The sequence below is a fragment of the Leopardus geoffroyi genome, chromosome E2 (assembly GCF_018350155.1).
Source record: "Leopardus geoffroyi isolate Oge1 chromosome E2, O.geoffroyi_Oge1_pat1.0, whole genome shotgun sequence".
In the NCBI taxonomy this organism is placed as follows: Eukaryota; Metazoa; Chordata; class Mammalia; order Carnivora; family Felidae; genus Leopardus; species Leopardus geoffroyi.
The window spans coordinates 419,165-443,102 of NC_059335.1; the positions used below are offsets into that span (position 1 = coordinate 419,165).

The following is a 23,938-nucleotide window of genomic DNA, read 5'->3' on the forward strand; positions in this document are numbered from 1 at the left end:
TGAGCCACCCAAGCGCCCCCAGAGTCTACTTTTAATTCCAATAAAAACCATTTCAGAAGACTTCCCATCCTTAGACCTCCTCCAGTTCATGTTAACTGCTGGTTTACATTGATCATTGCTGGTCACATATTTCATCACTCAGTACCAGCTTCACCATGCAATGATTTCATTTTAGACAGTGTTTGGGGCTTTACATCAAGAGTATCTTCCAATCCATTATTTCTAGGAATGTGTTACAGGGACAATGTCTGAGTAAGTTTGGGTGGTTGTTTTCACTAAAAAGATTATTTGGTGGGTATACTTACATTTTGAATTTCCTAACTCCTACTAAGAGCTCTGACTGAAAATTTTAAATCAGTGATCATGTTCATAGTTTCTCATCTAAATGCAGAAGTAAACACATTTTAATGTACATACAAATTACTTGTGCTACGTTTGGGAATTGTAAGCTCTTGGGTTTTACTGCCAGAGGTTCTGATTTAGTAGGTCAAGGTAAGCTTGGTAATATGCAGTTTCAATGAACACTCCAAGCAAATCTGATATATGTGGTCATTAGAGCACCCTCTGAGAGTCATACCTTGGTCACCTGATGTCTAATAAAGAAGGTTTCGCAGTGAGCTTTTCCATCTTGATTATTCAGAGTTTCTCTCCCATGAATTTTTTCATGTTGAATAAGGGATGTATTGTAACTGAAAACTTTCCCGCATTCGTTACATTCATAGGGTTTTTCTCCAGTATGAATTCTCTGATGCCTAGTAAGTTGACATCGCTGACTAAAGGCCTTTTCACAATGATTACATTCATAGGGTTTCTCGCCAGTGTGTGTCCTCTCGTGTTTTGTAAGAGTTGACCGATCATTAAAGGCTTTCCCACAGTCAATACATTCATAGGGCTTTTCTCCAGTATGTGTTCTCTGATGTTCAATAAGGCGTGACTTCTGACTGAAGGCTTTAAAACACATGTTACACTGATACGGCTTGTCTCCAATGTGTGTTCTTTGATGCACAATAAGGGGAGATCTCTGGCTGAAAGCTTTTCCACAATGACTACACTCATAAGGTTTCTCTCCAGTATGGGTTCGCTGGTGCACAACAAGCTGTGATCGCTGCCGAAAAGATTTCCCACAGTCATCACATTCGTATGGTTTCTCTCCAGAATGAATTCTCTGATGTGAAAGAAGGTGAGAGCTCCCAGCAAAGGCTTTCCCACACTGATTACATTCAAAAGGTTTCTCTCCAGTATGAGTTCTCTGATGCTCAATAAGGTGAGAGCTCCCAGCGAAAGCTTTATCACACTGATTGCATTTATATGGTTTCTCTCCAGTGTGAATTCGCAGATGCCTAATAAGCTGAGTGCTTCTAATGAAGGACTTTCCACACTGGTTACATTCATAGGGTTTCTCTCCAGTGTGCGTCCTTTTGTGTGCAACAAAGTCAGAACTTTGGCTGAAGGACTTTCCACAATGACCACACTCATAAGGTTTCTCTCCAGTATGAATTCTCTGGTGTACAATAAGGTTAGAGTTCCACCTGAAAGATTTTCCACATTCATGACATTTATATGGTTTTTCTCCGGTGTGAGTTCGCTGATGCCTAATAAGTTTGGAACTCTGGGTGAAGGATTTCCCACACTGGTTACATTCATAGGGCTTCTCTCCAGTGTGGGTTCTCTGGTGTACAACAAGGTCATAGCTCTGGCTGAAAGACTTCCCACACAGAGAACATTCATAGGGCTTTTCTCCAGTGTGTGTTCTCTGGTGTACAACAAGCTTAGAGCAACAGCTGAAAGATTTTCCACACTGATTACATGCATGTGGCTTCTTTCCCGTCTGAATGATGTCACAGTCAGTAAAAGATGACGCCTCATGGAAGGTATTACACTCCTCCTCACATCTAAATGGTGCTTCTTCAGGATCACTTATCACAGTTTGTACAAGGCATCTGTCACACTCGTACTGGAGTTCTCTGAAATGCGTTGGTTTGTGTTCATTCATAGATATGCTATGATTAATGATGTTTCTATAGTCTGTACAGTCATCGCTGCTCTCTGCTGAAAAAATTCTACTATGGTATCGAAGGGAGGTATCATAGTTGAAAGAGTCACTACTGACAGTATATTCATAAGGCTTTTTATTGCTCGTTTCAACATTTGTAAATTTATTCAAGGAAATGCTCTGATAGAAGGCGCTCGGACTTTGGTGATTTTCATGGGGCTTCAGATCAGCCCAGCCTTTCTCATGATTAATGAAAACTGAATTCCGTTTCAACTTTTTAACCTGTGACTCAAGTGTATGGAAATGTGCTCTTGTGGGTAATGTTGGAGGTAGAAGTCTTAAATTCAGGTAACTTCCCCCAAGGTCAGGCTCACAATGTTTCCCGTGAGCAAACGGTCTTTCTGGGGTGAATATCGTTTGACTCAAAGGGTCTTCCTGGTGCTCCCTTAGCTGGTCCCTCCAATCCTGCCTTCCTCCCAGTGTTACCAACCAGGGGCCCTCCTCCTGTATGCAGCATTTCATTTCTATGTTGTGGAATGGTTCTTCCACAGCAGTATCCTCTTTAGAAGCTGACTCTTCCTTTTCCAGTGTATTCTTCCAGTCTGAAAGAAATCCAAAATACTGAATTACTGGATATGTATTAGAGGGAGAGGACGGGATGAAGGAGACCCACCAAGTATAAGAGGTGTCTCTGGGTTTGTTTCTAACCCATGGATTGTAATTTCATGCGGGATGTGGGGGGGAAAAAAGATGGATCAGCAAACAGGAAATCAGTGACAAAATATAAAAAACAAGCAAAGATACTGGGGGACTGGTCCCCAAAGAAGGAGCAGAGAAATAAGAATAAGCAGGGGAGGGTAAAGAATAAAGGAGAAATCCACAAAAAGAATCAGGGGGGGTCTGAAGGTATACAGTCCTCAATAACCACAAAAGATACCTACGTTCTAATTGCTGGAACCTGTGAATATGGTACCTGATTGGGAAAAAGGGTGTTTGCAGATGTGTAAGTTAAGGAACTTGAGATAGGGAGAGTATCTGTGTGGGCCCTAAATGTCACCAGGAGTGTCCTTATAAAAGGGAGGTAGAGAGAGATTTGACACACACAGAGAAGGTGATACGAACACGGAACAAAGAGATTTAGAGATGCTGGCCTTAAAGACTGAAGTGATAATGGGCACAAACCAAGGAATGCTGCAGCCACCAGAAGTGGGAAGAAACAAGGAACAGATTTCCTTCTGGACCCTTCCAAGGGAGCATGACTCTGCTGCCATGGTATTGATTTCAGGTTTCTGGCCTCCAAAACTAGAAGAATCGATTTGTGTTGTTTTAACCCACCCAACTGGTAATATTTACAGCAGCCATGGGAAATTAATACAGGGGCCTATCTGGTGCCTCAATCTAGATTATTGATCCAGAATCTTACTCTATTTATTTTCTGGTTCTGGATCTTGAAACAGGATCCCAAACATCAACACTGACTTAATATTCGTAACACACTATTTCTACTGTTTCTTCAGGCTACCCACAGAAAAAAAGACTCTTTCACCACTCCATAGTCAATGCCACCGACACCCCAGAAAAGCACTGTCGTCCTTGAAACAGTGTGGTTGGCCAGGCTGGGTTGCAACTGGGCTTCACTAACCAGCAACTTCTGAAGCTCATTCTCCTCGGTGGTAAGCCAGGAATAAAAATCCTTAGCTTACAGGGTTTGATGCACAAATGAACCGATCTGTGAGTCCTACATGGTGCCTGGCACAGAGTGCACTGTTAGTTCATGCTAGTTCATGTGTACCATTGATATCATCACCCCTGATTGTCCTAACAAGCATTCTTCCCTCTGTCGAAATAGTGGGCCTCTAACAAGTGCTACAGGTTCCCAGCTCAGGACCCTTGCCTGAGTTCTCCAAGATTCCCCCTTTACGTGTCACTCTTCCTATTTCAGGTGTATAGCTGCCCACATTTAGTACTATCAAGGCCTCTGCTCAAGTCCCCATGCTTCACTCTCCATGTCTGCCATGGAGACAGGGATCCTCCATTTGGCAAAATGTTAACTATACTCTGTGGCCCTCCTTTAACTCCAGGAGGACATTTCCGACTTGGACAAAGTCCTTATCTAAGCTCAACACCCTCCACGAGCAATGCTGTTCTCCTTCCCAAGACTCTGTTGTGTTCCCTTGTGATGTTGCCTTGGAATCCCTAACGATCAGAACTTTTTCAAATGAAACAACGAAGGGGAGTGAAAAGGTATTTGGGGACGAGAAGGAGGAAAGAAGTCTTTGGGTGGCTAAAGGTGTCTAAATTGTGTCTGGTCATTGGGAACTGGGCAAAGGAGGTTAGACATTTTTCAGCAGTGTCTCCATTAAGATTTCAAAATGAGGAAAACAGAGATAGTGATGTCTATGACTGATGAGAATAAAGATGCTGCCCATAAACTGAATTCAGGATGGCATCATGAGAATGACCAAGAACAAGTAAAAGTGGGTGACGCTTCAGAGGGAAAAATAACAATAATAGAGGCTGCAAGTGCGAGTTACAGGGTCAGAAGCAACAAGAACACATAAGATAAACTCAACGCCTCTGGCTAGGGGAACACAGAAGGCAGTGTGAAGGTCGAAGATGGTGTGAAGGATACACATGATGCTTCCTGCTAACTGAAAGCAGCCAGTTAAGAAAGGCCATGTACTGCAGGATTCCAACTATAGGACATACTACAAAAGGTAAAACCAGAGAGAGTAAAACAACCAGTGGTTTCCAGGAGTTAGGGTGGAGGGAGGAAGGAATAGGTGGAGCAAAGAGGATATTTAGGGCAGTGGAATTATTTTGCATGATACTACGATAGATATATGGCATCATACATTTGCCCAAACCCATAGAGCGTACAACACCAAGAGTGAACCTGATGTAAACTATTGATCTCTATTGGTAATAATGGGTTAATACAGCTTCACCCATTATTTTCTTTTTAGAGAGAGAGAGAGAGAGCACACACGTGCATGCAGCGTACACACCCGTGAATGGGGGGGGTGCAAAGAGAGGGAGAGCCTAAGCAGGCTCCGTGCCCAGTGTGGACTGTGGGACCATGACCTGAGCTGAAATAAACAGCTGGACACCCAACCGACTGAGCCACCCAGGCGCCCCATACAGCTTCACCCATTGTAACAAAAGTACCACAGCATATAAAATATCAATAACGGAGGAAACTGTGTGTGTGTGGTGGGGGAGGGAAGGGTGAAATATGGGAACTCCGTACTTTCTGCCCAACTTTCTGTAAACATAAAACTGCTCTAATAAATAAAATCTATTAATTAAAACAGAACAGCAACAAAAATCAGAAGCAGCCTAATTAGTTAGGATGATGCACATGTTCTAAATTGATCGTAGAAATGGATGCACATTCTGTGAATATACTAAAATCCTCTGCATACTTTAGTGCGTTGTATGGTATGTGCATTGTATCTGACACAGCTATTAAAAAAAAGAGAGTTCCAACCAGGCTGACACACTGGGATGTATCAGGAAGTGGATGAGAAGAGGTGGGAAAATAAGTCCAGGAACTGATTTAGTAGAAATCCTTCTGGAAGGAATAGGTCGTTGCCACTTCCCAGGATGCACAAGTTCTCACCATACCTCTGGATCATCTAGTAGTTATGGGAATGTCCAACATGGAGGAGGGATGGACACCCAACTACAGGGTAAAGACCAGGCCTGAAGGGGAAGTCTGAGGAACCGCTGCCTCGGGTGGAAGTCAGGACGAAGGACTCAAGGAAAAGGGGGCACAAGGAGCTGGGAGCAGATGAAGCAAGCAGCTAAGGGATGAAGACCAAGGGAAGATGGGAACAGAAAAGAACCTGTACATAAGAAATGTCAGGACAACAATGATGTGTTTTTCATGGACTGGGGATGGAGGGATGGGTTGATGTGGCTGAGAATGAGGCTCTTTGGACGCCTGAGGAAGCTCCCTGCTCCTCCTCCCCTCCTAGGACCCAGGGTCCTGGGGAGAGCTCTCTGGCCCCCTTAACTCACCAGGCCTCTGATTTCCTCTCACCTCCGGGAGGTCCATGCTCTGCCCTCCATGGGTCTTGTCCTTGCTCCAGCCAGCAGATCACAGCCGGTTTCGAAAGCAGAAGCCCTGGTCATTGGGGGGAAAACAAAGGACTTTGTGCTCTGTTTGAGGAAGAGGAGAACTATGTCCTCTAGCCCAACCCTCAGTCCTGGGGTTAGATGTGGATGGACTAGGAAGGCCCTGCACATCCCGAAAAAACTCCCAGCAAAACTCTCGGCTCCTTAGAGGCAGAAAAGTGGCAATATCCGGGATCTGCATCTCAAAGGAACCCATTTCTAGAATGTTCTGGCCCAGCCCAGGCATACCCTTAAGGGCCAGAGCTTTGAGTCCCTGAAGCAGAAAACTGCTGTGATGGGCGGAGCCTATCTTACCCAGGAAGGCTAGGTGGCTGCAGGTCTCCAGAGTCACGTTGCGGTACAGCGTCCTCTGGGCTGGATCCAGCTGTCCCCACTCCTCCCGTGTGAAGGTCACAGCCACGTCCTTGAAGCTCACAGGTGGCTGAAATATCACCTGTATCATCAAACATTGTGGACGCTGGGTAGGGGGGATGGGGCAGCATGGGGAGGGAGAGGACGTGGGCCGAGGATGACCCCCATGAGCACTCATGGGGTTCCCACCTTTGGGACCAAACCCAGACCCAGGCCCATGGTGTTTTCACTTCTGAGTGTCTCATCTACCCCTGGTCACACTGGTGCTTCTGATTTCCTGTACTGGGAAACAACAGGAATCCCACTCAGACATCCCACCCCTCACTTCTCTACAAAGTCACAAATTTGAAGCCAAAGAGGAGGTTCTAAATCAGGGGTCAGCAAACTTTGGCCTGCACGACAAATAAGGGCTATGGTATGTTTTTTATAAGGCTAATGCTATGAGCTGCATTGTTTCTCCCCAAATTCACATGTTGAGGGCCTACCCCCCAAAGTGACAGGGACTTTACCCAGAAGTAATTAAGGCTAATGTAGGTCATGAGGGCAGGGCTCTAGTGTGATGAGACTGGTGTCCTCATAAGAGGAAGCAGGGACACCAGAGGCCTCTCTCCCTACCACGTGAGGACACAGAGGAGGTGCCACCAGCAAGCCAGAAAGACAGTCCTCACCAGAAAGCAACGCTGTTGACACCTTGATCTTGGATTTCCAGTTTGCAGAACTATGAGAAAATAAACGTCTGTTGCTTACTCCACCCAGCCTGTGGTATTTCGTCATAGCAGCACAACGGACTAATATAGCTAAGAACGGATTTTTACATTTTTAAATCCATTTTTCACCATGTGTGAAAAGGATGGGGCAAAGGCTGTATGTGGTCCACAGAGCCTAAAATAGTTCCTACCTGGCCCTTTATAGAGAGTGCTAGGTGAAGCCTACTTTCGAGGAAGGCCGCCAGCAGGCAAAAAGCCATGTGTCCTGGCCTCGGGGGCCAGGCCTGAGGTAGCATCTCAGCTTCATGACTCACTTGAGGGACACCTGGACATGTCCCTGAACTCCTCTGGCTTGAGCTGCTGTCCCTCATGAAGACAGTCTCCCGCATCAGGAAGTCTCACAGGACGTGAGGGGCAGTGACCCCCAGGCACCCAGTAAGCATACAGATAATGGGTGTGGTGATGGGACCCTGAACAAGGTCAGGGACCTGCTCCTCACCCCACTGTGTGCTGCACTGTGAGCCATCTAAGGGCGACTATGGCACTTTAAGGGGACACTCTCAGTGGCCCTCCTGAGTAGTCTCAGTGAGGGTCAAGGGCCCAGTGTGGCTAAATGGGGTATGGAGGCCTAGTTCTGCCCATCCTTGATAACTTGCTGAGCAGCTGTCACAAACAGTCTGAGCCACAGGGCACCAGCTGTCCCAGGAGACCAGGTGTGGAAGCCTCATGCTGGGTCTGATCCTAGAAGCTCCTGGCTTATCCATACAGGGAAGGTGCTTTATCTGCACAAAGCCCCTGGCTTTCACATGAAGGCTAAGGACAACATTACAGTGCTCTTATGGGCTGGCCTGAGGACCTGGGTGCTAGTCCTGGACCCATTTTGCACCTGAGGAGACTGAGGCAAAGAGAGAAAAGGTCCCTAACTCACCTGGGATGGGACTGGCTGAGAATGTGCTTCCATTTCCTCCTCATACCTGAAGAAGCTGTTGTGGAGAGGGCAGGGATCCTCAGAAGGCAGGGCTGGCGAAAGAGGGAGCAATTAGCAATTCAGCCCCTCCTCAGTAAGCCCACGGGACAGAAACCACCCACAACCCCAACAAAGGAGAGGCCTGCCAATGCCATCTGAGGAACATTCCCCTGGGGTTTGAGTAGCTGGGAGACAGGGCTCTGACCAGTTTCCTAAAAGTCCAAGGCTCTGAGGTCAGCTCTGGCAGCCAAGCCAGCTTTCCAGATGTGGAGTGGGCCAGCCAGCCTAGGTCCGAGCCTAGGGATGGACATGGGCTGCCCTAGGCTCAAGGTAAATGCCCAGGCACATGCTGGTGTGTCTGAACTGTGACCCCACAGATACACAGCCGTCCCTAGACACCTAAGTAAAGGACTGGCCAGTTTCTCCTGTCATTTCAAGAGACTAAATCGGAGGAGATAGAAGCAGAGTGTTAAGACAATTGTGCGATTTTAAGATACCTCAATGAAACATCAGCTAATTTCCCACGAAAACTGCACGATTTTTGAATACCAGTGACACATGAACTGGCTTCAAAAAGAAAAAAAGACTCACAATTTTAAAACATCATAATAAAACATCAGCTGGTTTCCAAAAATGGGGTAGGGGGAATGGGGACAAGGAGGATAAAAATCCCCAGGAGGACAACTAAGGGCTCTGTAGGGGGTGTCACCCCGGGTATGTGCTCCCCCAAGCTACTCTGGAGGTGCAGGACGCTGCCCCCGCGTGGGGTGTGCCCATCACCTGCTGCTTTACTTGTTCGCCATTGCTTCCCATACCCTACTTGCCTAATAGTTTGGCTGCAGGCATGTGACTGTCCCACTGAGACAGCCGGGTGAGAATCCCATGAAATATGGCCGCCAAACCTTCCCCATATTTGACTCCTGCTCACCCACTTGCACCAGAAGCACACCCACACCTGTGTACGCCCACACACCAACTCTAGTCACTGGTCATTTGGGATGACCCAACATTCCAGAAATATATGCTGCATTTGTGTGTCTGTTCACATGGAGCTCCTGCTCATTCTGCCAGATGGCACCTTTCATTTGCATGGTGCCATCCAGGTCACAAAGAACCTTGAACCCTCACCCCCTTGAAACTCAGAACAGCTACCGTCTGGGCTGGAGGCCCACGGAGACTCGTGACTCTCATTCATTGCTTCCGGGAGGCAGGTGCTCACTCTTCTCCCAGGACCGAATGCTAGCATTCTTCTTGTTCTACTTTCTCTGTAAAACCATTTCCCCGGAGAATCAAAAAGCACTCACATATTGGGGAAATCGTGCTCTCCCCATGCTTCACATTTGTGGCAGTTCTCACCTCTGCCTTCAAATGTCCGGACAGTCTCCTCTACCAGTGTCATCTCCTCTTCGAGCTTTTCCAGGTGCTGGGTTTCTCATAGGTCCTGAGCTCCGCGGAGAGTGTGCTGGGGGCAGCCCCTAGCCACGGTCAGCAGGAGCACGGTGGTTGCAGATGGGCCAGGACCTCAGCACCTGCAACTGCTGGAGCCACAGAGGCACCAGAGGCAGCTTCCCACTGTTCTCCCACCTCCAAGACCGTCTCTTTCGAGAACTCTGCTGATTCCAAGGCAGCGAGGTCTGAGAACTCCTTTTCTGAGCTTAATTCTGCAGACACTCTCTTCTGGTCATCACCATCGTGGTGGGTCCCAATCTCTCTCACAGAGACCTCATGTTCTTCAGGCAAATAGAGCACCCAAGTCCTCTGAGAACTGCTGTAAAAAGGGGAGAGTGCTGAGCAACAAATTCAATACTGACGCGGAAGATGATGGCTTCAAAACGCAGGGCTGTGTCTGACCTTGGCGCTCAGGCCAGTACAGATAAGGCAGCAATAAACATGCAAGAAACAGAATGCCAGAATGTTTCGAATAGCTGTCAAATAAGAAATTTTAGAGGAAACCATTTATATCCTACTAAAAAACGTTCAAGTCAGAACATAAGTCTGTGACAAAAAGTTCAACTTTCAACTTTAGAGCTGGTGTGAGCACGCATTTCCCTGACTCCCAGAACAACCCCCACCCCAAGAAGGCAAAAGTTCCATCCATCCATAACAATGCTGGAATGGCCACACCGTCCACAGCACACCTAACATACTGTGTGCATAACAGGTTGTGTAACTCAGCAGGCCTAGATTATCCATGACTCGCTCGTTTCAAAGAAAGTCCTGTTCCCTGACCAGCTAGCTGCTGGGAGGTAACCTCTGAGCTCTTAGGGATATCCTACCTGATAAATTGTCTCTGTTTACTTGGGGACACCGTACACAGTGTGCATCAGGCTCAACTAAAGGACCAGGCCATGAAAAGAACCCCATCTCCAGGAAGTGTGAGAAAGTTGGCCCTTTCTGCACAGCTGTGGTTCTCAACTGGGAGCAGGGGTGCCCTCAAGGGACATCTGGCAATGTCTGAAGACACGTGGTTGTCACAACTTGTAAAGGGTGGGCAGAGGTGAGAGGGGCACTAAACATTTCCCCCACCTGAGGACGACTCGGCCTCCAATGTCAACAGTGCCAAGATTTCCTAGCCTGAAAATGATTAACTCTCTGGTCTTCACATGTGTACTGAGAATCTGAGAATGATGCTTCAAGTCTTTTTCTTTCTTTCTTTCTTTCTTTCTTTCTTTCTTTCTTTCTTTCTTTTTCTTTCTTTCTTTTTCTTTCTTTCTTTTTAGAGAGAGCAAATGAGCTGGGGGTAGAGGGAGAGAGGAAGAAAGAGAGAGAGAGGGAGGGAGAATCTCAAGCAGGTTCCATGTTCAGCAAAGAGCCCGAAATGGGGTTCAATCACACAACCCTGGGATCATGACCTGAGCCAAAATCAAGAGTCAGACACCCAACTGAGTCACCTAGGTGCCCCTGAAGTCCTTCCTGACCCCTCCTTCACACTCACCTATCACATTCAGTTGGTCACAAAGACCTGGGGTCCCCCACATTTCAAATATGCACCTCTCCACACCCTTGGTTCCCAATGTCTGGCCTATTGCTTTTTGATTGAGTTACTGAAGAAGATCGGACTGGGTCCTATCTCCTGTCTTTCCCCCTTTCTCCCAGGAAGCCACAGAGGCCATAGTAGAATGCAGCTTCTGTCACTGTGTGGCAGTTTCCCACTGTCTTCAGGTTCAAGTTCAAGTTCCTCCACAAGCTCTGGAAGTTCCTTTCTGCATTAAAAGTACACATGATGGGGTACCTGGGTGGCTCAGTCGGATAAGCATCCGACCTCAGCTCAGGTCATGATCTCATGGTTTGTGAGTTCGAGCTCCACGTTGGGCTCTGTGCTGACAGCTCAGAGCCTGGAGCCTGCTTCAGATTCTGTGTCTCCCTCCCTCTCTGCCCATCCCCTGCTCACGCTCTGTCTCTCTCTCTCTCAAAAATATATAAACATTACAAATTTTTTTTTTTAAAAAGTACACATGATATGGGGCACATGAGATGGGGTGGCTCAGTCAGATGAGCATCCAACTTCAGCTCAGGTCACGAGCTGTGCTGACAGCTCAGAGCCTGGAGCCTGCCTTGGATTCTGTGTCTCCCTCTCTCTGTCCCTCCCCCACTCACACTCTGTCTTTCTCTCTCTCTCAAAAAAAAACATAAAAATTTTTTTTAAAGTACACATGAGAGGCGCCTGAGTGGCTCAGTCGATTGAGTGTCCGACTTCAGCTCAGGTCATGATCTCGCGGTTGGTGAGTTCAAGCCCCACATTGGGCTCTGTGCTGACAGCTCAGAGCCCAGAGCCCACTTCAGATTCTGTGTCTCCCTCTCTCTCTGCCCCTCCCCCACTTGCATTCTGTCTCTTAAAAATTAAAATAAACGTTAAAACAATAAAATAAAATAAAATAAAACAAAAAGTACACATTAAATGCCAGTTCGGACACTGAGTTGGGAAAAACCCTGTCTGTTCTCCCAAGATTCTCCTTTACTCCTACATTCTCAACAGTCCTGACCCTTCTGCTCACCATATGTGGGGGTTTTTCCCATACCAAACACTTCTCTGTGACACCAGCAGGGTGTCCAACAATTTAACTCAACTCAGATCCCACATCTTAAGGGCTCAGTTCCACAAGACTGCCCCAATCCCTCCAGATGCCAACCATAAGCAGCAGGTTCCCAAGTTACCCACAACTCCTCTCTGACTTAGCTACAAATTGAAGATTCCCATGACCTCCTCTCCTTAGATCCTATATTTGTTGGAGTGGCTCACAGAACTCAAAGTAATGTACACATTTGCCAGTTTATTAAAGTATATGACAAAGAACACAGATGAACAACCAGATAAAGAGATACACAGGGTGCCATCTTGCCATCTTTGTTCTCTGCCTCTCCCTCTGGTACACTGCTGCCCAGCCCACTGCCCCTTTCTTAGCATCTTTCATCAAGGACCTGCCCCTCAGCCTCTCTCACTTGGAAGCTCAACACAATCTGCCTCAGGCTACCAGCCACCCTCTCTGCCTGCCACTGATGGTTTTTGAGTCCTAGGTGGCATGAGACACATCCGCCCCATCTGTATCCCCACTACAGCAGCAAGTCCATGCTCTCACTCCCTCTTCCCACCCCTCTCACTACTGTCCGATCTGCGCAGACAAACCTGCCTCTTAATTCACTCCAGTCAATGACCCTAGGCTCTACCACCTTCCAGGCACTGACTCCTCTAAGCCAAAACCCTCCCAAGTGGCTCCCTTCAACTTCTCAGGGGAGAGATTTCCCTTCTAGTCAAGTAAACTCCTGCATCCCAGTACCCCCAACCTTTACTTCCATGCTTCTGCTCCTCACAGCTAGGCCCTTGGAGCAGCCAACACCTCAGTCCCCTCTTCTTCACTCTGTCCATGCTCTCTCTACCTTCACTCTTTTTTAAAAAAAATTTTTTTTTAACGTTTATTTATTTTTGAGACAGAGAGAGACAGAGCATGAACGGGGGAGGGTCAGAGAGAGGGAGACACAGAATCTGAAACAGGCTCCAGCACAGAGCCCGACGCAGGGCTCAAACTCACGGACCGCGAGATCATGATCTGAGCCGAAGTCGGCCGCTTAACCGACTGAGCCACCCAGGCTCCCCACTCTACCCTCACTCTTGAACACACACACTACAAATGCACACCACACCCAAGAAAGCGGACAAAGATTCTAGATGATGCCATCTTATTCTGACACTCCTGCCCATCCTTGGGCAGTCTCCTCCTGCCTATAACCATTTCTACTCTCCCATCCTCTCCTTGTCTGGAGGCATCCAAGGGCAAGGGCTGGGAACACTACTCTGCAGCCAGACTGACTGCTTTCAAAGTCCCAGCTCCACCACTTGCTTCTGTAGGCCCTAAACAGCCCTCCTTAACCTCACTAGGCCTCAGTTTCCTGATCTGTAGACATCTGGGAGAACAGCAGGCCTGTGTCATCGTGCTTCTGTGAGGATTAAATGAGCTGTATTTATAGAGCTCAACATCATGCGACACACAGGACACAGCACATTTAGTCACATACATTATACATAAATTCCTCTTCTATGCCTCCTGCTGGACCTGGGAGGGGGCTGGTGTGGCAGGGTCTCTCCTTGTCTCCTCTGCCTCCAGGGCTGGGGCAGAGGTTGTTTTCTTCTTCCTTTCACAGCTTCCTCTTTCCCTGCCTGGAAAGTGGGATTTCAAGTGCTGTGCCAGGCTTCAAGTTCAGCCCAGACCTCCCTCCCAGGCTCCCTGCCAATGTCACTTCCTCCTCTATTTCCAGCCCACCTCCTATCGACTCCTCAACTCAACACAGCTGAGTGACCAGGAATTCTGTGACCTCCATCCTGGCTCCTCACTAGAAATGGGAACTCAAGAGTCCTCAGCTCTTCCCACCCCCTTGGCATTCCCTCTTGCACAGTTATTTCCACAGCCAGACGTTTCTACTCTGAGGCTCTTTGAAATCCCAACTCTAATGCCTCACGTACCGGATAGCTTCATGTCCGTGTTCTTCACACCTCCAGCCCCTTCTCTCACCCAGCCCTTAACCTGGGGTATCAACAAACACAATGAACACCCTGGGCGCAGAGTTGATTGATGCTCTACCTGGACTGCCCCTAATTCTTTGTTCGCTTGGAAAGCATACACTTACTCTTCAAACTGAGTTCAAGTTCACATACCAGTGGAAGAAAACGCGTCCAAGTTCTGAGGCTGGGGTGGCCTCTGGGTAAAGGAAGCCTCACTTGCCTGGTTCTGCTGCCGGGAGGCCTAGGCTACCACCTCCTGCACAGAGCGCCCCCGGGGTAGGTGGCGTTAACAACCTGAGGGAAGAAAAGAGACGCGGGGCTGGGTTTGGGTGGGCAGGCCCCAGATTCCCCCAGGCCGGCCAGAAACCCTCAACAACAGCTGGTCTCCTTTGCGGCGGGAGAGCTTCAACCAAACCGGCTCCCGGCCGCGCCCCGGAGCAGGAGAACCTCAAACTAGATCACACCCAGCCGCGCTCTGCAGCAGGAGGGGCCCTGGCTGCACCAGCTCCCTCCCAGTTTCTGTACAGAGAGGGACTCGCTTCCGACAGGCCCAGCGCGGCCCCGCAGGAGGAGGGACCTCGGCCAGTCCCCTGACTTCCCGGGCACCGCCCAGATAACTTCGGTCCGGCCTGGCCCCGCCCTCCAGCCCGCCCCGCCCAGCTGACAGCGGAGCCTCCGCGCGGGTCCCGGATTTCAGGCTCACCTGAGCGTGCGGATCAATGGCTGCGCTTCCGGCGGACGGCGGAAGTGCGCGCGCTGGGCGTAACGGACTGCAAATCCCAGAAAGCCGCGCGCCGGTGGCGGTTTTTCCCGCGGCGGCGACCGTTGCTCCAGGCGACTGTTCGAGGGCGGAGGTGTTTGTGCGCCGGCGGCTCCCTGGGACTCAGAGTCGGCCGTCTCCCTTTTACGGCGGCTCGTGTTGTGGTTTCGAGTGTGGTTTCCCTTGGGCTGTGCTCTTTGGCGTGCCTCTCCGCTCGGCCCGGGTTAACGGACGCGACTCTGACTCTCCTCAGCCGGCAACCGAGGCCGCGACGCCAGAATGGCGGACGTCTGCGATCTACGTCGAGGGCGGGATTCGCGTCTGAAGTGCGCTCGGCCGCATCCTTTCCTCGTCGGCCTTTCCAGCGCCTCGACCTGCTGTGGAAGTGAACGAGGACGCCTTGAAAGGGTCTAGACCCCGCTAAAGCGAGGGAGTCCGCCACCATCCTGGGCCTTTGGCGGAGGCTCGAAGGCAGGCACGGAAAGCTTTTCAGCGACAAGCAGGAGAGGCCTCGGGTGCGCCTTGGATGCACTTTGGCGAGTGTGGAAGTTGGAGACGGGCTAACTAAGCGGGTCATCCTGTCTGGGATGGCTTAGGGAGTATATTTGGCTTTCTCCGGTTGGCCCGAAGTGGGCCAGGGACAAAAAAAAAATAGGTAAGCTGACAGTTAGTGACCAAGTCCTGAATGTGGGGGCCTGTAGCCGGAGAGGTTGTGGGTCTGTTCTATTAGGTGTGGTCTGCCCGTTGTTGTGTTTGCAGCCTCACTGCGTCGTGGGGTGCAGAGTGTGAGACCTTCCACCTGCTGACCTGCCACAGGAACCTTCCCAGGCCGGCCTGCTGGCGGGAGCCACTCTGGCTCTGCCTGAACGTCGTAAGCTCCTGATTGTACCCTCGTGTCTGGGGTGCTCTTGTGACCAGCCTTTCTTGCTTGGACTCTTCTGGGCCTGACCTCGTTGGTTGCTTTACCCAACAACAATCAGTTTCTTACTTGCGTATTTCATACTTGTTAACATGACCCTGCAATTTGTAGATTCTTCCAGGAAGTCTGGAATCTGACTTCCAAAGGGAGAGTCTTTTTTTTTTTTTTTTTTTTTTAATTTTTTTTTTCAATGTTTATTTATTTTTGGGACAGAGAGAGACAGAGCATGAATGGGGGAGGGGCAGAGAGAGAGGGAGACACAGAATCGGAAACAGGCTCCAGGCTCTGAGCCATCAGCCCAGAGCCTGACGCGGGGCTCGAACTCACGGACCGCGAGATCGTGACCTGGCTGAAGTCGGACGCTTAACCGACTGCGCCACCCAGGCGCCCCCCAAAGGGAGAGTCTTGATGGAGTGGGCTCGTGCCTCTTGCTGTGTCACTGAATTAGACAAAAGCCCTTTGGCCAAGGAGAAATGGCAGGTCTGCTGGGGGCTTCTGGGGAAGTGCCCCTCTCAGTAATTGACAGAGACCATAGGGTGTCTCCTTTTATTGTCTTTGAACAGCATTGTCTGCACATAATGTGTAGAACCGTACTGCCGTGCCATCACCTTGAAGAGGCCAGCCCGAGGGGCAAAGTCGACATGCTGAGAATGGCAGAGCAGAAAGATGGAAAGAACCAGAGTCACCGAATCAACTAATACTGCCTGTGGCCATCTTGGGACTTTCCCTTATGATACCATAAACGACCTTGTTTATTTTTATGATGGAAAACTTCAAACATACAAGAGTAAGGTGAAGAGTGTGATGAAAACCCATACTTCTCTCCATGCATTTACTCAACTTCTTTTACTCACCTCATTCTGTTCTTTAAATTTATCCCCACTTGCTCCCAGCCACCACTGGATTGTTTTGAAGCAGATTCCCTATCATTTCACTCATAAATAACTAAGGTTATCTGTAAAAGATAATGATTTCTGGCAGAATAGGAAAATCCATAAAGAAAGTAAATTAGTGGTTGCCTAGGACTGGGGAAGTTTGAGGGAAAATGAGTGACTGCTAAATGGATATTGGTTTCTTTTGGGGGTGATGAAAATGTCCTAAAGTTGATTGCAGTGATGGTTGTAAAACAGTAAAAAACCATTGAATTGTACAGTTTAAGTGGGTGTGTGTGAATTATGTTAATAAGGCTGTTTAAAAATCAGTACATAAGGTTGCCAACACCTATTGGAAAAACATATAATGGGGGAAAAAGATGACTTCTGAATACATAACCATAGTCATTAACACACCTAAAAATATTAGCAAAAATTCCTTAATATCAAATATCCAGTGTTAATTCCACTTGTGTCCTTTTTTTTTTTTTTTTTAACATTTTGTTTATTTAAATTAGGATCTGAACAAGATTCACACTTTACATTTGGTTAATGTGTGCTTCAGTCTTATAATTTAGGGATTTGCCCCATATGTGCTTTTGCCTTTTATTTCCATCTGTTGAAACTAGGTAAATTTTCCAAAAGGATTTACTACATTCTGGATTTTGGTGATAGTATCCTTGTGGTGTCATTTCTTGTTCCCTTATTTTCCTGTGAATTGGTAGTTGAACCTTGAGGCTTAATTAGATGCAAGTTTGTTATGCTTGCCAATCCTTCATAAGTGGTGTATGTGTTTTCTTTGGAATCCTATCAGAAGGTATGTAATGTCTGGTGCACTTCTGTGATGTTTATTTTGATCAAGGGTTGACAGCTTGATCCATTTATTACAGAATTGTCCAGCATTTTTCGCAGACTGGTTTTTGCAGTCATTGAAGATTGTTGCTTATACCCATTATTACCCGTTATTTTATTAGGAGTTACAAAATGGTTATTTTCTAATTACATCATTTCTTCTGCATCTTTTTGCTGCATCTTCTGCATTCTTGCATAAGGAAAAACTTTCCCTCACAAACATTTTGGTTACTCTAAGGAGGTAGAGTTTATTCAAGAAAAGCAGGATAAATGCTTCATTCTTTGCCTATGCTTTGAGAAAACAGATATATTAGCATTTTCCAAAGGTAGCCAGTGAGTATGTTTTATATACATGATTTTTAACATATTTTACCTGTTTTAATCTATTACAGTGAATAATTTGATGCTCCAGCTGTCCAAATGTTGGCCACAAGCAGCTCCCTCTATGCTGACTCCTGTGTCCTTTTGACATGATCTCAAGGTTTTGATAACTTCTTTGCTTTCCAGTCAGAGAAGATGTTGCAAGGCTCATTCTGTAAATTTCCTGCCCCAACCCTGGAATTAGGCACTTCTCTGAGGAATCTTGGTTCTTTTTAGTGGGAAATGTGTTTTAGAGACCTGGGCACTAAAAGTACCATTACTACTAGAGTAGTTATTGTTATAAACCTCTTTTTTTTTTTTTTTTAATGTTTTATTTATTTATTTATTTATTTATTTTTAATTTTTTTTTTCAACGTTTATTTATTTTTGGGACAGAGAGAGACAGAGCATGAACGGGGGAGGGGCAGAGAGAGAGGGAGACACAGAATCGGAAACAGGCTCCAGGCTCTGAGCCATCAGCCCAGAGCCTGACGCGGGGCTCGAACTCACGGACCGCGAGATGGTGACCTGGCTGAAGTCAGACGCCCAACCGACTGCGCCACCCAGGCGCCCCTATTTATTTATTTTTTGAGACAGAGACAGAGCATGAGCAGGGGAGGGGCAGAGAGAGAGGGAGACATAAAATCTACCTCTTCCTTAGGTAAAGGTCCTATACCACACATGGTCCTGTGATGTACTCTGTTGTTCCCACCTAACCATTTGGCTGGGGAGACCACTCTCTGGCAGCTGCCCTGGGCAGTATTGGGTGGCATGATGGCAGTTCTTCCACCAGGCCCCTAGTGATGCCATGTAATCTGTGTCCAGCTTTTTGCTATTAAAAATAGTGCTGCAATGGATACTCCTCTGCCTACGTACTTGTGTATTTTTGCCAGTGTATATTTGGAATAGAAGTGAAAGATAAATGTATATGTACTTTTGCCCAATTCCTCTCCCTTGGGATTGTACCTTACTACGTTCTACCAGCAATGTATGGGAGGGTTTACAGTCTCATCACCTGAGTGTGGCAAAGTTTGATGCCAAACTTTGACTCTATGTGAATCTGATAGGTAAGAAACAGTATTTCAGTGTAGTTCTAATTGGCATTTCTCTAATTATGAGTAGAATTTCTCTAATTATGAGTATCTTTTAATATGTTTAAGAGCCATTTCATTTCTTCTGTGAACTGTTCATATTTTGCCCATTTTTCTATAAGGTTGTTAGTCTTTTACTCTAGCTTTAGAAGTTCTTGATTAGCAATGTTGACCTGTAGCTTATATTACAAATTGCAATTTTTCGTTTTGTAATCTTTTTGAAAAAATTTTTAAAGTTTTATTTATTTACTGTTACAGCCAGAGCAAGAGAACGTGTATACATGCCAGAGAGGGACAGAGAGAGAGGGAGAGAGAATCCCAAGCAGGAGCCGCACTACCAGCACAGAGCCCAACTCGGGGCTTGAACCCATGAACCGCGAGATCAGGACCTGAGCCAAGGTCGAGAGTTGGACCCTCAACTGACCGCACCACTGAGGCACCCTGTTTGTAATCTTTTTTATATTGCTAATAGTATTGTGGGTTTCTTTCTCATGTAAAAGTTAATCAAATTTATGAGTTTTCCTTTATTGCTTCTGGATTTTGATTAATGGATAGGAAATATTCTCAAGTTATGGGGCAATTTACCCATGTTTCTTCTAGTACTTTTATGGTATAGTATGGCAATGTATGAATTCTTAGAATTTATCCTAGTGTATGGTGTGAGGAATGACTTCCATTTTATCTTTTGTCCTATGGCTCCATAGTTACACTAGCTAAGTAGCTTACATTTTCCTTACTGTTTTGAGGTACCCCTTTTATCATACACTTAAATTTCTACATGCATTTGAGTATTTCTGGATTTTCTGTTCAGTTGATCTGTATATATTCATGTGTCAATATTACAATTTTTAAGTTATGGATGCTTTGTAGTATGTTTTACTGTTTAGTAGAGCATACCTCATTGCCCTTCTTTTTCAGGATGATTCTGGCTGTTAACACTTTTTTTATTGTTTAGCTCTTCTAAATTGGTGGAGAGTTGAAAGAGGAGCTATTAATAATAGTAATAACAATACTAATAGATTAAGGGCTTACTGACTGTCAGCCCTGTAAAGCACACATGTATATTAACTCAGTACTCTTCTCAACAGCCCTATAAGATAGACACTTTCTTCCCTGTTGAACAGCTAGAAAAACTGAGGCACAGGGATACCTAGTTGACTCAGTTGGTTAAGTGTCTGACTCTAGATTTTGGCTCAGGCTTCAGCTGTCTCTGTTTTGACCTCACACCTTCCAGTAGGGTTCTTCTTTCCAGCTTGTCTCTTGGCTAAGACAGAAGACCCTGATGGCAAAGCATCCCCTGAGGGGAACCAAAACTACCGCCCCGCCCCCCCCCCCCCCCAATAAGGACTGCCCTGAGCCAGCAAGACCCCACCTGTGATTGACTCCAAGACATTTATTTGACTCCATTGATTTGACTCTCAATATCTACCTGCATGTACCCACCCACCTTTGCCCCACTTTTTCCTTTTATAAACACGGAAATATTCTCATCACTTTGGAGATAGTCTTTGAGACATTAGTCTGCTGCCCAGCTGGTGTTGGCCTCATTGAAATTAACTAATTCTTGGGGCGCCTGGGTGGCGCAGTCGGTTAAGCGTCCGACTTCAGCCAGGTCACGATCTCGCGGTCTGTGAGTTCGAGCCCCGCGTCGGGCTCTGGGCTGATGGCTCGGAGCCTGGAGCCTGTTTCCGATTCTGTGTCTCCCTCTCTCTCTGCCCCTCCCCCGTTCATGCTCTGTCTCTCTCTGTCCCAAAAATAAATAAACGTTGAAAAAAAAAAGTTTAAAAAAAAGAAATTAACTAATTCTTTTTTTTTTTTTAACTTTTTTTAATGTTTATTTTTGAGAGACAGAGACAGAGCACAAGTGGGGAAGGAACAAAGAGAGAGAGGGAGACACAGAATCCAAAGCAGGCCCCAGGCTCCGAGCTGTCAGCATAGAGCCCGATGCAGGGCTTGAACTCATGAACCACGAGATCATGACCTGAGCTGAAGTCGGACGTTTAACTGAGCCACCCAGGTGCCCCGAAGTTAATTCTTTTCTTGTTTCACCACTTGTCTCTCTGCCTTTGGATTTTGTCAGCATTGTGTGGCCAACCCTGGTCTGTTAGGGACCCCTGGAGCCAGGTGTGCTTGCATCCAGGTGCCTGGGCTACAAAAGAAGCTGAGATTTCATGCTGAGTTAAGATGGTTCTTTAGGATAAAAGTCTTTATAACTATAGAGGTTCTTAAGACAAAAGTCTCAGTCCACTGGATTTTTGAATAAACTCACTTTCCTTACCTCAGTGTCTTGCCTCTCCCCTTATATAGGCCTGTTGTGTGGTGAGCAAAACAAGGTTGGACTTGGTTAGAACACCATTTTCCCTCCAGAGCTGGATGTTCTCTTAGGTCCTCTCCAATAATAACTTACTTTAATTTGGGCTTTCTTCCCCAATTTCTACTCAGAAAGACTTGAGATAGAAGGACAATGGATCCTTAGTCTTTGAACCATATCCCTGTTTCAGGTGGATAAAGTAATGATAATGGCAACCATATTCAACTAAAAAATAAAAAAAATACTACATAACATCAAATTGCTACTTTTAATTTTGCTCGTGTTACAACACTAAATTTAATCTACTCTGTTCATCTACTCCCTGGCCCTTTAGGGTACGGTAAAGCTATAGCTGGGGCACATTGACTACATTTATAGGGATTCTCTCTAATATGAGTCCTTTGATGTTCAATAACATGAGAATTCTAGTTAATTTTCCACACTTGGGACATTCATAAGTTTTCTCTCCAGTGTGAGTTCTCTGATGCCTAATAAGAACTCCAGATGAAAGATTTTCCACACTGAAGGTACTCATGCAGTTTCTTTGCAGTATGAATTCTCTGATGAGTAACAAAGTGAGAACTCCCACTGAAGTATTTCCCACACTGATTACACTCATAAGGCTTCTTTTCAATGTGAATTCTCTGGTGTGGAATAAAGCCAGAGCTCTGAAAAAAATTTCCTATACTGACTACACTCATAAGGCTTCCCTCTATTAGGTTTTGTTTGTTTGTTTGTTTTTTGTTTTTTTTGAGAGAGAGAGTACGCTTGAGTGTACTCGTGAGCAGGAAGGGGGCAGTGAGAGAGGGAGAGAGGATGCCAAGCAGGCTCCACACTGTCAGCACAGAGCCTGATGCAGGGCTCAAACCCACAAACCATGATCTCATGACCTGAGCCAAAATCTAGAGTTGGATACTTAACTGACTGAGCCACCCAGGTGCCCATGTTATGCTTTCTCTGATAAATATTAAAATCAAGGATGTGACTGAAAGATTTCCCAGTGATTACAACAGAATAGTTTTTTCTTTTTAAGTGTGAGACATCCTACCAAAAGCTCTCCCACATTAATGACATTCATGGGGTCTCTCTCCAGTATGAATTAAAGAATGTCTAACAGGTAAGGAGGGCCAACTGAAAGGGTCCCATGTTGATTACATTCATAGTTTTTCTTGGGTATGATGAGTTCTTTATATAGTTGATTAAACTTAATTGATAAATTTCTTGAAATTGAAGTATTCTTGGGTTCCTGAAATAAATTGTTTGGTCATGGTATTGTTCTTTAGATATACTGCTGGATTTGATTAAATATTTTATTTTCAACTCACGTATTTATATTTATAGGTGAAGCTGGGTGATACATTTCTTTTTTATACCATCTTTATCAGATGTGAGTATTATGTTATCTTCATTTAATATTTTGTGAAGCTGTTCATTGTGTTGATATGGAATTTTTTTTAACAAATTGGAATAGTTTATTCCTTAAAGTTAGATTTAAAGTCTGGGGCGCCTGGGTGGCTCAGTTGGTTAAGCATCGGACTTTGGCTTAGGTCAGGATGTCATGGTTCGTGGGTTCAGGCCCCACGTTGGGATTTGTGCTAAATATTAAAAAGAAATTTAAAAGAAAGGTTTAAAGTCAGCTATCAACCCTGGGCTTTGTGTCCATGTCACCTCCATGGTAATTATTCTATTGGAGTTTTCTGCTTCTTGTTCACTTTTGTTTATTTATATTAGGAAATTTTCCATATAGTTCTGTATAATAGTCTCATAATTCTTTTAATTGCTTCTGTACCTGTGGTTATCTTCTTTCTCATTTACATTATAATACTTTTGCTCTCTCAGTCAGGCTTTTGAGAGGTTTATTACCATAACTTTTCTTTCCCTTTGCTCTCCATTTCATTTCCTTTGGCTTTAATTTTCATTAACTTGAATAAATTTCTATTTTATTATTTTTGGTTTATTTTACTGTTTCTCCAGTTCCTTAAGGCAAAATATTAATTCCTTAATTTTTGATAATTCTACTTTAATAATACAATTAAGGCTGTAATTTTTCCTGCTATACAGCTTAGCTGTGTACCGTTTATTATGATGCGTCATGTTCTCTTTTTTTTTTATTTTTTTTTTAATATTTATTTTTGAGAGAGCAAGACAGAGCACAAGTGGCAGAGGAGCAGAGAGAGTGGTGGACACAGAATTCAAAGCAGGCTCCAGCCTCTGAGCTGTCAGCACAGAGCCTGCTGCAGGGCTCGAACTCACTGACTATGGTATCATGACCTGAGCCGAAGTCGGACGCTTAACCAACTGAGCCACCCAGGCGCCCCACGTTGTGTTTTCTTTTTTAAGGGAGTTAGTAATCCAATTTTATTTTCTCTTTGGTTCAAATATTTGAAAGTTATTTCTTAATGTCCAGGAAATTAAGATATTTTTGATAATTTTATTATTTACTCATACTTTTATTAATATATGATCAGTCACCTGTAAAAATTTATACTTTAATATTATTTGTTTGATTAAGCACACATATATTCTTGAAATCATAGGGCACAAAAATCCTATATATACATCTATTAAATTGAACTTGTTAATTTTATTATTCAATTTTTTCATTAGGTTTATTTCATAT

The 23,938-nt window shown here is 45.7% G+C and overlaps 1 protein-coding gene and 1 long non-coding RNA gene across 15 annotated transcripts in view; one reads left to right on the forward strand and one right to left on the reverse strand.

The window, feature by feature from the left end:
- ZNF544 (zinc finger protein 544) lies at nucleotides 1-14,966 on the reverse strand. 9 transcript variants are annotated; one of them, XM_045440179.1, is made up of 8 exons: nucleotides 14,857-14,966; nucleotides 14,307-14,447; nucleotides 13,670-13,811; nucleotides 9,515-9,926; nucleotides 8,120-8,211; nucleotides 6,428-6,566; nucleotides 6,039-6,122; nucleotides 1-2,595 (listed from the first exon to the last, which is right to left on the reverse strand). In XM_045440179.1, exons 4-8 carry the CDS (start codon nucleotides 9,555-9,557, stop codon nucleotides 572-574), a joined length of 2,382 nt encoding a protein of 793 aa, XP_045296135.1. In that variant the 5' UTR covers nucleotides 9,558-9,926; nucleotides 13,670-13,811; nucleotides 14,307-14,447; nucleotides 14,857-14,966; the 3' UTR covers nucleotides 1-571. The 9 variants fall into 9 exon arrangements, with proteins under 9 accessions (XP_045296135.1, XP_045296134.1, XP_045296141.1 ...); XM_045440178.1 differs by lacking the exon at nucleotides 14,857-14,966 and adding an exon at nucleotides 14,679-14,829; XM_045440185.1 differs by lacking the exon at nucleotides 14,857-14,966 and having other exon boundaries at nucleotides 6,428-6,554; nucleotides 9,463-9,926; nucleotides 14,307-14,672.
- Nucleotides 14,950-23,938, forward strand: part of LOC123577943 — a 24,468-nt gene continuing 15,479 nt past the window's right edge. For 2 of the 6 annotated variants that reach the window (XR_006702134.1, XR_006702132.1), the window contains exons 1-3: nucleotides 14,950-15,568; nucleotides 16,396-16,624; nucleotides 19,266-19,450. This is a non-coding gene — a long non-coding RNA (uncharacterized LOC123577943). The remainder of the gene's footprint in view (nucleotides 15,569-16,395; nucleotides 16,625-19,265; nucleotides 19,451-23,938) is intronic. The other 4 variants (XR_006702137.1, XR_006702136.1, XR_006702135.1 and 1 more) reach the window with 3 other exon arrangements.

Bases quoted from the DNA above. Each gene is read 5' to 3' on its own strand.
- ZNF544 (XM_045440179.1), bottom strand. From the start codon at position 9,557: ATGACACTGGTAGAGGAGACTGTCCGGACATTTGAAGGCAGAG. The intron at 8,212-9,514 runs GTGAGAACTGCC...CTCTTTCGCCAG, and splicing joins CCGGACATTTGAAGGCAGAG to CCCTGCCTTCTGAGGATCCC. The intron at 6,567-8,119 runs GTGAGTTAGGGA...TTGATGATACAG, and splicing joins CTCAGCCAGTCCCATCCCAG to GTGATATTTCAGCCACCTGT.